The sequence below is a fragment of the Typopeltis vanoorti genome, chromosome 17 (genome assembly GCF_054136105.1).
Source record: "Typopeltis vanoorti isolate ZY-2024b chromosome 17, IOZ_Tvanoo_1.0, whole genome shotgun sequence".
Classification (NCBI taxonomy): domain Eukaryota; kingdom Metazoa; phylum Arthropoda; class Arachnida; order Uropygi; family Thelyphonidae; genus Typopeltis; species Typopeltis vanoorti.
Genome location: NC_143565.1, coordinates 85723985 through 85737852, shown reverse-complemented (window position 1 = coordinate 85737852; position 13868 = coordinate 85723985). Strand labels below are relative to the sequence as shown.

Sequence of the window (13868 nt, the reverse complement as noted above, 5' to 3'; positions counted from 1 at the left end):
ATATTCCCATAATTTCTCAACTGTTTGTAATTCAGGTAAAGAAGTGATCATAGCAATGCCCTCTTTGACTTGATCCCATCTTGTTCTTCCTCAAATTTCTCTTTCATAAATTTTCTTAACCTTTCCTCATAATTATCACTATGAAATCATATTAAGTTATTCATGTTAAAAATTACAGCTAGAAATTAGTTATTAGAGAAATACATTTGTTTTATAACATCAAAAAATAAAGAAACAATTTTAAATGAATTTAAGGTAAATTTTAAAATAACTGTGCTGGAATAAAAGGTCACTGAATCATGTTGAGCAATTTTACCATTTGCAGTCATATTCTTTGAAATGATAAACTGACACAGCCCAAAGCAAGCTATAAAATGATACTAACTCAACACAGTTTCTTACACCATCTGGAACTATATTTTGTTTTCATAATCGAACTAATGTTATAAAGAAAAAACTATTTAAAAATTCATAACAGCAAAAAACCAAACTATTTGGTTTCTAAAATGTGACAAAGAATGACTGAATCTTTTAATAACAGTTTTAATGTGGACATGGAAATGGTACATAAATACAACTGTATGCATTATATTTCAAAGCTAGTCTTTGCAAACAGTTTATTATTCTATGATAAACCTCTTTACATCATACAACCTATATCAGAAAAAAATTGATAATTATCTTTCACAAGCTTTAAAAAAGCATCCTATTAATATAAAGAACAGATAAATAAAATAACAGCACACATTACAGAAAACTGCAAAAGATCTGAGCCACAAAAAGACATCTACAAAAAGGTGCAAATAATGCATAGTAGTAGTAGTAAATGTCTTTAAACTTAAATGCCATCTTATTCTTTCATTTAGACATTTTTGTTACATTCATAATTGTGCAAAAAAAAAAAAAAAAAGAGGAAGGTTTGGAAAATACAATGTGGTTTTCTCTTTTGATTATTCTACAAGCAAGTTAAACTGCATAATCTGAAAATTCGATTGAACCATTAAAAATGAATCTACAAGACAGTATTTAAATGGTAGTTGTATGACAGTAACTACATCATGAATAATGTATTTTTTACACCAGGACTTAGAGTTAACAGCTGAACTGCATGCTAATCATGTATATGTACAGTGGATTAAGAGGGAGGGAGGGGGAATGAAATCTTTCATACAAAACAAATACCCTTGTGAGCAAGACAGCAAATACAAAATCAACTATCCTTCACATGGCCTGAAATGCAGATTCTTTTTTTTCATTAATCAAGTTAAAGTTCTTAACACTAGGAATTGGCACATGTCATCAACATTTAGATATTGTTTTGTGTTTATGTTCAAAACATTGTTAAACCATTATCACTTTAAAATGGACATTCTTATACAGATCAGTGTACTAAACTATTATGTTGTGTTTTTCTTTCCCTAAAACTGCAAAATCAAACAAATTCTAGACTAAAAATTTCACTGCTACATATCAAATTTTTTTCTAGTAACAGCAAATTGAGACATCTTTGGAAGAAAAAAAAAGTGACATTAAGAATATTTTTACGATAAAATTAAAAATCTTTAGTTCTGAACACAAAGGAACTGCTTACAAAAGCAAAATTCACTCAACTGTAATTAATTTGCACAATTTACAGTGATATAAATGCATACCATCAGTAGAAACTTCCAAGTTGTTGATTATAAGAGGTTGCTATTTGATGAATTTCTAAAACCATGTGAAAATAAAAATTAAGAAAAGATTTGTCCACAATATTAAAATGCCAGTCACAATATGCAACTTGTAGCAAATAGCTTAGCTGGAGTATAAAGATCATGATTTCCTTTTTTATTTATTTATTTTTTCTTTCTAATATAAAGTTCTTATAAACATCAAACATGCTAAGCAGTTTCTACACATTAAAAATTAAGAATTATAACTTGCAATAACAAGCATACATACTTCTGAATAAAGAAAGAAAACATCTTTATCTATTTATCTTCATGTTAAACACTGCAAAACTGAAGAAAATGTTATCTACAGATAATGGAATCTTTTCTTATTTTTATAGAGTGGAAAGAAACATCTAAAACAATATTTGAATTTCTTTCTCAAAAATGTTATGAAGATTTTCTTTTCCATCAAGAAAGAAAGAAAAGCTTACGACTATCAATAAAAATAATATGCTGGTTATTTTCAAGTGAAACTAGTCAAAAATACTGTTATCTGTAAAAGGAAATATGGCAGTGATAACATGCCAAGCACCTTACTGCACAATAAAGAAAAGCATGTGTGATTCATTTAAGCGTCTTGACATGTAATATAAATTATACTGTGTATATTCAAATATATTACATATAGTGATAAATACAATGCTAAATTGCCACAAAATGTAATTTAAATATTTTAATATAACTAATTATTTAAACAGCATTACTCTTTGGTGCATCATTAACTTGTGAAATGAATGCCGGACCATATAAATAATTTATTATTTCAAACCACGCGAGGACTATCTGATAACATCACAGGATATACCCACAAGCATAACTAACTTTATACACCCAAATTGAATAAAGAACTAAGAATAAAAATTAATGTAAAATGCAGCAAAGTGATAAAGACCTGCAAAATATTTTTCCATTACAATGTTCATTTACTCTATCTACTATGTGAACAGATTCCACTAGAACATTTAAGCAGATATGTAGTACTAACCTCAATGAGCAAAAGATGCTTGGCTTTCTGAAAAAATCAATAAAATGAAGGACACTAGTTTTTGAAAGAATGAAGTGTGGGAATTCCAAAATTAAATCAAATATTTTAGAAAAGTTTAGTTAAACTGGTACATAATTAGTAATATAATCCTAAATGAAAAGGTGTCAAATAATAATAAAAAAAAATTACAGCGGATACATACAAAGAATCATTGATGAAATAATTTTTAATCAGAGTTTTCACTGATTTGCAGAGCTTTGACCATTTACATTCTGTTGGGATCCTTGTTCAAACTGAGATTTGTTCTTCAGGAGGTAATTTGCCAAATATTCAATAGGATCTGGTGGCCTATATATATAAAAAACAATAAGTGTTATAATTTAAAACATAAATTCAATTGAACTTCTTTAATCCAGAGCAATAAAGAAATGCCCCATTCTAGAAAGTAGAATGGGGCATTTCCTGTATATTTGTAAAAGTCTTATATTTATATATATAAAGTGCAATGATAACTTATGAACAAATTGGCAACTTCTTTTAACTGAAACAGATACAGTAAATAAGAGTGTGTGAATTTATATAAATGATAATAATTCATACTAAGAGTGATAAGTTCAATTACAGGTTAATCTTATGATGCATATTGCTATGTTCGAAAGGTATGCTCTCTTCATCTATGGTAAAGTCTTTTTAAGGAATCTTCTCCTAGCATGATGACAACTGCTTTCTAGTTTCCTTGTCTGACATAACTGACATTAAGAAGAGCAGTATTAACATGTTCTTTTTATTGTTTATTACTGTTGTTTATTAAAGCAAGAATGAACTTGGAAATCAATCTCCACCAAATCATGACAAACTAGCAGAAAACAGCTGAATAAGAAAGGGTCAATTGTTATACAATTATAAAAGACAAACATAATTAGTGAATTCTTTACAGAACTAATTTTAAATAATATTAATACAAATCTAATTAAAATATCTTCATTTCATGGCAATTATTTTAGATATACAATGCGTGACCACAAACATATTTTCTTCCTTATGTAAATATTTTTAATGCCAATCAGTGCCAGCTCATCTTTATTCATACCACACTTGAATATATCAGAAATTACTGAATTAACAATTGACATACACCTTTCTGTCAACAGAAAAAACAACATTAAAGTGATTTTTTTGTATGTTAGATCCATATACGAGAAATTGTTGGTTGAACTATAGCACATTAGTACTGTTTATAGGAAAGCCGTACCCTACGTTTAGGGTAAGGTGACAAAGCATCGAACCAAAACTGCAAACGTATTTAATTTTTGATTTTATAACAAGTCAGATTTTTAACATTAACTATATATCTACAGATAACTTCATTAAAATGATGGACATCACATTAATGTGCTAGGCTCAATAGTCTGTCAGAACCAAGTATCTTGGCTTCATAAAAAAGTTAATGCTCTATAAGAATAGTGAGTTATATGTGTCTACAATGTCAAATGCTAATGTCTGCCATGGCCTTCTCCATCATTTAGTTAGTGATCACCGATATGGATTCCATCATTCTGAATTTGATGCAGACCTTGCTAACCTTACCCACCTGTGGACAAGGGCCCCTGCATATTCCTCTTGTGCATCAATAACTTTCTCTAATTTCAGACCTTATTCTTCTTCATTCAAGAAATCCCATAGTACCCAAATGATTGATGCTTTATGATCTTTCATACTGATGTCCTAAACACTGATCTCACCATTCTTAAGTAGGACAAAGATAATTCAGTGAATTTCAAAGCTATCAAAATACAGATTTGTCTTATTACCCAGAAGAAAGATCCTACTTATCCTTTTTATTTTTGATAATATTTTGGTTTCAAGACCAGTTCCCTGGACTGATTATCAGCATCATGGCATAAGCAGGTGGTTGCATCCATAACCTCCTCAGCCTTTAAAAAATTTTGTATTCTTTTTCTTTAAAAACACTACTTTTCTACTGATCAACTTCAAACATTTAATAAATCCTAAATTCTCCTTTAGACAGCTCATTGAAAAATCAATTGAATACAATAAACCCTTATGTCTGGCATATATAGACTACGAAAAAGCATTTGATCCAGTTAAAACATCTCCAACACTAAAAGCTCTTGAAACCCAGGGAACTGAGAAACCATATATTGAAACACTAAAACATATTTACAATAATTCAACTTCTGTAATTAAATTATATAAAAACAGTGAAAAGTTCCCAATACAAAAAGGCATCCGGCAAGACGACACCATATCTCCCAAATTATTTACAGCTGCACTAGAAGAAGTCTTTAGAAGCCTTGATTGGGAAACAAAAGGAATAAACATAAATGGAGAAAGGCTGCATCATCTGAAATTTGCAGATGATATTGTCCTAATAGCAGATAATCGTGAAGATCTGGAAGCCTCCAAAGTAATTGGATTAAAAATAAATACAGAAAAGACAAAAATAATGATGAATAAATACATAACCCATAGAACTGTCAGAGTTGAAAACCATGAAATAGAACAAGTCACTTCATATGTATATTTGGGCCAATTGTTATCCTTTGAGGATTGTCAAAGAAAAGAGATTGAACGAAGAATTCACCTTGGATGGCTTATGAGAAAATGAGAGACATATTCAGAAATAACATCACTATGAATCTAAGAAGAAAAGCTTTCGACCAGTGCATGCTTCCTGTCCTAACTTACGGAGGAGAAACATGGACTTTAACAGAAGCCCAGAACAAAAAGCTGAGAACAACACAACATCGCATGGAGAGAAGTATGCTAAAATAACATTAAGAGATAGGTAGACAAATAACTGGATAAGATCTCAAACAGGTGTCATGGATATTGTAAAATACATTAAACAGGCTAAGTGGAGATGGGCTGGCCATGTTGCCAGATGCAGTGACTGCAGATGGACTAGAAAAACAACAGAGTGGAGACCAATAGATGGAGCAAGACAAAGAGAAAGAAGGTGGAGAGATAAACTGGATCAAATTGCAGGAGTGAGATGGATGAGAGAAGCAGAAAACCGAGTGATCTGGGAAATCATGGGGGAGACCTTCGTCCAGCAGTGGACAGAACCAAAAGGTTGAAGAAGAAGAAATTCTCCTTTAAAAATTCTTGATTCTATACAGCAGAGGATAATCTGCATAACAGGTGACCCCGCTTTGACAAACTCCCTGCAGTCACTTTCTCACAGACACACTGTTTCTGCATCATGTTATTTTATAGCTATTTTCATGAGTGCTTTCCTAAACTGTCCACTACCATTCCTCCACTTTCCTTTAATCATGTAAGAACTAGACCAGCAACTGGTCAACATCAATAGACAGTTCAACTCCAAACATATTGAATCCACCTTTCATCTTCCTTCATCCCACCCACCTCTGTTCTTTAGAACTGCCTTTCCCAATGAATACAACTCCCAGCTTTTCAAGAAACTTTTAACAAATTACTTCTTTTTCTTAACCTTCTGCCATCACAAGACCTATAGTTAAAATGAAGTATTATTATTATCTGAGTCCTCCAGGGAGTCAAGGCTCATTGAGAGAGGCTATACATCACCTAAAACACCTGTCATATCTTCTCTAAAATTCATTCACACTAGATGCACTCACCACCTCTAAAGGCAAACCATTGCACTCACTCACTGCTCTGTGAGAGAAAAACCTAGCTCTTACCTCTTTCTTGACCGCTAACAAACTTAACTTCAATGGATGCCTCCATCTTCTCTTTCCACTTTCCATATAATGAAAAATTTCATCATATGATATCCTACGACACCCATTCAGAAGTTTACAGACCTCTATCATATCACTTCTCCTCCTGTCCTGATTACAGACTTAACCAGTCTGTAATCCACATACTCCTAATATAATCTTTGCACCCTTTCCACAGTTCTTTATCCCCTTGGAACCAAGGAGACCAAATCTGCACACAATAGTCCAGGTGTGGTCTTATCAAGGCCTTATAAAGAGGCAAAATGACTTCCTTTTCCTTACATGTCAAGGTTCACTTCAACATTGCAATTATTCTCCCAGTTGTATTTCCAACGTTTGCTAAGTGACCTTTGAACTTGAAAAATCTTATCCACCATTACAGGAAGATCCCCAGCCACATCAGTTTCTTGTAGCATAATCCTGCTAATCTAATATAATATGTGGCTGGAAATCTCATTATGCTAAAGTGCATAACTTTACACTTACTAACACTAAACTGAGAGCTGTTTTCATTTGCTCTTGTCCTTTTTACTTTTGATAATGTTCTGGTTTCTATTCAAGATCAATTCCCCTTTTTGAACTGATTTTCACCATCATGGAGGTTCCATCTATAGCCTCTTCAGCTTCTAAAAAGTTTGTATTCTTTTTCTTTAAAAACACTACTTCTCTCCAGATCAACTTCAGGAGAGTTAAGTATGCTTGCATACTTAACTCATCAAGTGAAAGACATTATAAAGGATCTTCATGCCTTAGACAGGATATGGACCCAGGTCATTCCAATTAAAGAGAATTGTCATTACCAAATAAATTATGGAGAAGAAAAAACGGAAGGAAAAACAAGCTGGCTCCAGTAAAATAGAACTTGTCAGGATCAGATTTTAATGTTAAGATATACAGTCATGAAACCAGAGGAATATAACAAGGATCCGTATTTAAGTTTTGTAGAAAAAGGAATATGACAAGGTGCCAACGGAAAAGCTATTCAAAGCACTCAATTAAATAGTTTAAGTGGAGCATTATATTGAACAAATATATAGTGTATATTTGAAATAGAACTTAAGGAGAAACATGAAGATAGTTTAATGTAAAATCAAGTGTGGAACAAGGGTGCACACTTTAATCACTATTATTCATCATTTATATGGATCACATTTGGAAGGCAAATGACACCAGGTCAAATATCAAAATTTGAAATGTAGTTCTTTACGCAGGTGATGTTATACTCTTAAATAAATGAAGTCTGCACAAATCCAGAAACACACCTCAACTCAACATCAGAGTTCAAGTTCAAGATAGGGGTGACTGAAACAAAAAAAAGACAAAAACTGGAGAGATCTTTCTGAGCAATAAATCCAATATGTTATATTCAGGCAATGACAATCAAGGAAAAGAAGGAGTAGCAATGGTATTCAACACTAAATATGCGGCTAATCTTCTTGAATGACAGGAAATTTAAGTTTCAGTAAGGAAATACCGTGAGTAGACAAATTACTTACTATTATAATAATGGAATTAACTCACGTAAAATATTCTTTATTAGTAGAAATTTTTGGCCTGAGTATCACGGACATCATCAGTACAAGTACAAAGGCTAATTAAACAATAACTGATATATTCACAAAGCCCCACCCAAGTAGCTAAGGTTAAATTTCCTAATTTATTTCGCCAAGAAAAAAATTAATAAATAAAAAATAAAAAAAATAAAATTTATATATATGTGTGTGTATACAATTTCAAAAGTTATAAAAAATTTGCTGATTTATAGAGTGTTATCTCCCACAAGGGGGAAAGACGTAGACCATCGGATCTGTTTAGGTTACTGGAGTGAAGTAACGTTTCACATGTTTTTTTGTAAAGCCGTTCCATGACCAGACAAAAGTTCCATGGAACAAGACAAAAGTCGGTTCCATGAGGAACCGACTTTTGTCTTGTTCCACTGAACTCTATGTCTAGTGTTGATGGCATGCACTTGTGGGTTATCACATTTCGCACAAACAGGTAGATCTGCTCTGATCCGGTCAGAAGAACACAAGTCGTATATTCAGTACCTTGAACCTGAACAGTCTGGACTTTCAGAGTTATATTCAGTGATGTTTTCTCATTGGTGCAGTACACTAGAGTGTACAGAGGATTTGAATCGGAAGTGATCACCATTTAGTCTTGAGCAGGATAACTCTGAAAGTCCAGACTGTTCAGGTTCAAGGTATTGAATATACGACTTGTTTAATATTGAAAAGGAGAATATGTAAGAAAGTTTTAAATCGAATAAAAGCTTAGCAGCTCTCAGATGTGAACTGTAGAACTACAATACACAAACATTCTTCAAGAAAAAATTAAAGAGTTTGAGAACAGGAACCAAACCTTGGAAATTCAGTGGCAAATCCTGAAGAAAACACTGATTCAGCCAGAGCGGCATGTGGTGAGGTTGTCTTCAAGGATCGAAAAATCAGAACTCCATGATGAACACAGGAATTAGAGAAGCAGTGAAGGAAAAGAGGAAAGCACATCAAAAGTTCCAGGCAAATAAGTCAGCTTGTGCTCTTAGAGAATACATAGACAAATGTAAGAAAGCTAAACACTGTGTAAAACTGGCTAAACAAAAGTCATGGGAGGATTTTGGCAAGAGCATAGAAAATAAATATCAAGAAGGTGGCAAAATATTCTGGAGGTTGTTGAAAAAGCTCAGAAATGGAGGAAAGAGTGTTGTAAAAGAAATTAGAGATGATAAAGGTGATATGAAAACTGGAGAAAAAGATATCCTTGATGTATGGAATGATTACTTTAAAAAATTGCTAAATGAAACAGCAGAGTGGTACAAAACATTCAACAGGCATGCACACAGGAATACATATCCATACTTGAAGTAGAAAAAGCCATCAAAAGTCTGAAATGTGTTAAGGCAGCTGGAGTAGATGATATTCGACCATCTTACGGTCTTTACAGAGGTGGATGAATTCCAGATGACTAGAGTAGAGCTCTCATAGTACATATATATAAAAAGGGAAATAAAACTGAATGTGATAATTACAGAGGTATTTCACTACTGAGTGTTACTAAGATTTATGTAAGTATACTTGAGAAATTGTTGAGAAGGATTGTAGAAGAAAAGCTTGGTGAAGAACAAGCTGGATTCAGGCCAAATAGAGGCTGTCAGGATAAGATTTTTCACTTTAAGACAAATAGCTGAGAAATCATGGGAATATAACAAAGATCTGTATTTTAAGTTTTGTAGACCTGCAAAAGGCATATGACAAGGTGTGCCAAGAGGAAAGCTATTCAAAATGCTACAGTTATATGGTATCAATGGGGCATTATAACAAGCAATACTTAGTCTTTATTTGTATTGTAAGTCAGCAGCTAGAATTGAAGGAAGTACAGGAAGATGGTTTAATGTTAAATCTGGTGTGAAACAAGGATGTATATTATCCGCTCTGTTATTCATTTTCTATATGGATCACATTATGAAGGAAAGTAGTATTAACCTGATATCAAAATTAGATATGGTAATCTCAGCTCTCTACTTCATGCAGATGATGTTATACTTCTAAATAAATCTGCTACAAGTCTGCAAGATTCCCTGACTAAATTGAATAACTGTTGTAATAGATATGGTATGAAGGTCAGCAATAACAAGACAAAGAAAATAGGCAGAGGCACTGAAAATATCAACTGCATTGTGAATAAAGAAACTATAGAACAAATAAAACATTTAGCTACTTAGGCATGATTTTTAGTGAAGATGGTTAACTGAATATGGAAATAGACAACAGAATCAACAATCTTGTATGGTATGAAGTGAATTGAATAAATTTATGTGGAATAAGAGAGAAATTAGTCAAAATACTAAATTAGCTGTATACAAGACATTGTTCAGAGCCAATTTCAGCTCATGGATCTGAGAGCTGGGTTAGAAATAAAACACTTCACCAAAGACTAGAGACCACAGATATGAGAGTCTGAGAAACATTAGGAGCATGAACACATGGCATCAATGGCAATATCATATTAAAAACAAGGATATTATGGCAAGATCTCGACACTGTTAGCAGAGCTAATCTCAAGTGGTATGGTCACTTAAACAGAATGTTAGAGGAAAGATTAAAAAAACAATTCTCTGTCAGGTTGGCAGGAAAAAGACCCAGAGGAAGACCAAAATATAGGTGGACTGATACAGTAAAAAGTGCCTTAGAAGACAGAAATATAAGTCTGATAATGTTAGTGGTGATATAATTTCTCATGTAGTACTATCATAGCCTATACACCCTTTGAGGGTACATGTCAGGAATATGATGATGAGAAGGAGGAATTCTTAAACTGAACAACTGCTGTACTAAATATGGTATAAAATCAGCAATTCTATGCTGATTTCATACCAATTTTCAGCAAGTCCATGAAAACAGACAGGTATACAAGGATGGTCTGAAAAGTTCTCGGCCTAACAATGAAATTATTTTTCAACATAATCTCCCTTAAGAATGATACATTTATTCCAGCACCATTATCCTGTTGTAGTAGTTCTCAGGAAGATCTGCAAATTACCCCTCTACAGCTGCAATCACCTCTTGATTCGAAGAAAAATGCTGACCAGCGAGGAAGAGTTAATTTTGAGAAGAGACAGAAGTCAGAGAAAGCCAAATCTGGGGAATAGGGTGGATGTTCCAACAATTCATAGTGCAGATCCCTTAATTTTCCCATTGCCAAAACACCTTTGTGGGCAGGGGCATTGTCCTAATGAAAGACGATTTTTTTCTTCTGCAAACCGGGTCTTTTCTCACAAATATTTTCATCTAGGCTGATTAAAAGATCTGAATAATATTAACCAGTTTATTGTTTTACCCTTTTCAAGAAAATTAATAAACAAAATGCATTTAACATCCCAAAACACAGATGTCATGACATTTGTTCACGACTTTGTCTTCTTTGGCACTAAACAACTAGCTTCTGTCTACTGTTTTAACTGCTGTTTGGATTCTGGTGTGTAATGGTGAATCCAAGTCTCATCCATAGTAATAAATCATCATCAAATTCCTGCCATGTACCTTCAAGGGGTATACAGGATATGATAGTACTACATGAAACATTTATATCATTACTAACTTCCTATCTACAATTTTCCTCCAAATCAGTATGTTACTTATCAAGATTCCAACATTATCAGATCTTATATTTCTATCACCTAAGCACTTTGTACTGTATCAATCCACCTATATCTTGGTCATCCTCTGGGTCATTTTCCTGCCAACATGGCAGAGAACACTTGTTTTGCTAATCTTTCCTCTCCCATTCTATTTAAGTGACCATACCACCTGAGATTAGCTCTGCTAACCCATTCCTGGATGCTGACAATGTCAAGTTCTTTCCTAATATCCTCATTTTTAATATGATATTGCCATTGATGCCATCTGTTCATGCCTATAATCTTTCTCAGGACTCTCATATCTGCAGTCTCTAGTCTTTGGTCAAGTGTTTTACTTCTGACCCAGCTCTCAGATCCATAAGTTAAAACTGGTTTGAACACTGTTTTGTATACAGCTAATTTAGTGTTCTGACTAATTTCTCTCTTATTCCATATGAATTTATTCAATTGACTTCCCACCATACCAGCTTTGCTGATTCTGTTGTCTATTTCTATATTGAATTTACCATCTTCACTAAAAATTGTGCCTAAGTAGCTGAAATGTTTTACTTGTTCTATAGTTTCTTTATTCACAATGCAGTTGATATTTTCAGTGCCTCTGCCTATTTTCTTTGTCTTGTTATTGCTGACCTTCATACCATATCTATTACAACAGTTATTCAATTTAGTCAGGGAATCTTGCAGACTTGTAGCAGATTTATTTAGAAGTATAACATCATCTGCATGAAGTAGAGAGCTGAGATTACCATATCTAATTTTGATATCAGGTTAATACTACTTTCCTTCATAATGTGATCCATATAGAAAATGAATAACAGAGGGGATAATATACATCCTTGTCTGACACCAGATTTAACATTAAACCATCTTCCTGTACTTCCTTCAATTCTACTGCTGACTTACAATACAAATAAAGACTAAGTATTGCTTGATATAATGCCCCTATTGAATAGCTTCTGTCTTGGCGCCTTGTCATATGCCTGATCCAGATCGACAAAACTTAAATACAGATCTTTGTTATATTCCCATGATTTTTCAACTATTTGTCATAAAGTGAAGATCTCATCCTGACAGCCTCTATTTGGCCTGAATCCAGCTTGTTCTTCACCAAGCTTTTCTTCCACAATTCTTCTCAACCGTTTCTCAAGTATACTTGTATAAATCTTAGTAACACTCAGTAGGGAAATACCTCTGTAATTCTCACATTCAGTTTTATTTCCCTTTTTATATATGGGTACTATGAGAGCTCTACTCCAATCATCGGGAATTCATCCCTCTGTCCAGGACTTCAAAACTATGCAGTGCAGCCACTGTAAGACTTTTATACCACCATACTTCAGCATTTCTGGTCGAATATCATCTACTCCTGTTCCCTTTCCACATTTCAGGCCTTTGATAGCTTTTTCTACTTCAAGTATGGATATGTATTCCTGACTGTATGCCTGTTGAGTACTGCTCGTTTCATTTAGCAATTTTTCGAAGTAATTACTCCATACTACAAGGATATCTTTTTCTCCCATTTTCATGTCACTTTATCATCTCTAATTCCTTTTACAGCACTCTTTCCTCCATTTTTAAGCTTCTTCAACAACCTCCAAAATATTTTGCCAACTTCTTGATATTTATTTTCTATGTTCTTGCCAAAGTCCTCCCATTATGTTTGTTTAGCCAGTTTTACACAGTGTTTAGCTTTCTTACATTTGTCTCTGTATTCTCTAAGAGCACAAGCAGACTTATTTGCCTGGAACTTTTGATATACTTTCTTCTTTTCCTTCACTGCCTCTTTAATTTCCTGTGTCCACCATGGAGTTCTGATTTTTCTATCCTTGCAGACAACCTCACCATGCCTCTCTGGATGAATCAATCAGGGTTTTCTTTAAGGCTTGCCACTAAATCTCCAGTGTTTGGTTCCTGTTCTCAAACTCTCATTTTTTTCTTCAATAAGCTTTGTGTATTTTAGTCTACAGTTCACATCTGAGAGCTGCTCAACTTTTATTAGCTTTAAAATTTTCTTACATGTTATTCTTTTCAATATGAAATTCAATTTTATCCTGCTCAAGACTAAATAGTGATCAGTTCCAATTTCAAATCCTCTGTAAACTCTGGTGTTCTGCACCAACGAGAGAACATCACTATCAACAATAACATAGTCAGACTTTTCTTATTCCTTTGCCTCTTCTCTCCATGTGAATTTGTGCACATTTTATGTTGGTAATAACCAGTCCATGTCCTGAGCAGAAATCCAACAGGTATTTGCCATTATTATTAGCTTTGCTCTTTTCTCCAAATTTTCCCAAAATATTTTT

The 13868-nt window shown here is 33.4% G+C and overlaps 1 protein-coding gene across 2 annotated transcripts in view; it reads right to left on the bottom strand.

Annotated features, from left to right (window-relative positions):
* Positions 1-523: 523 nt before the first annotated feature.
* The window catches only part of LOC150097593 (protein dpy-30 homolog), an 88868-nt gene continuing 75523 nt past the window's right edge, over positions 524-13868 (bottom strand). For both annotated transcript variants that reach the window (XM_090406812.1, XM_090406811.1), the window contains exon 4: positions 524-3045. In XM_090406812.1, the coding sequence (XP_090262938.1) occupies positions 2937-3045 (109 nt within the window). In that variant the 3' untranslated portion in view covers positions 524-2936. The remainder of the gene's footprint in view (positions 3046-13868) is intronic.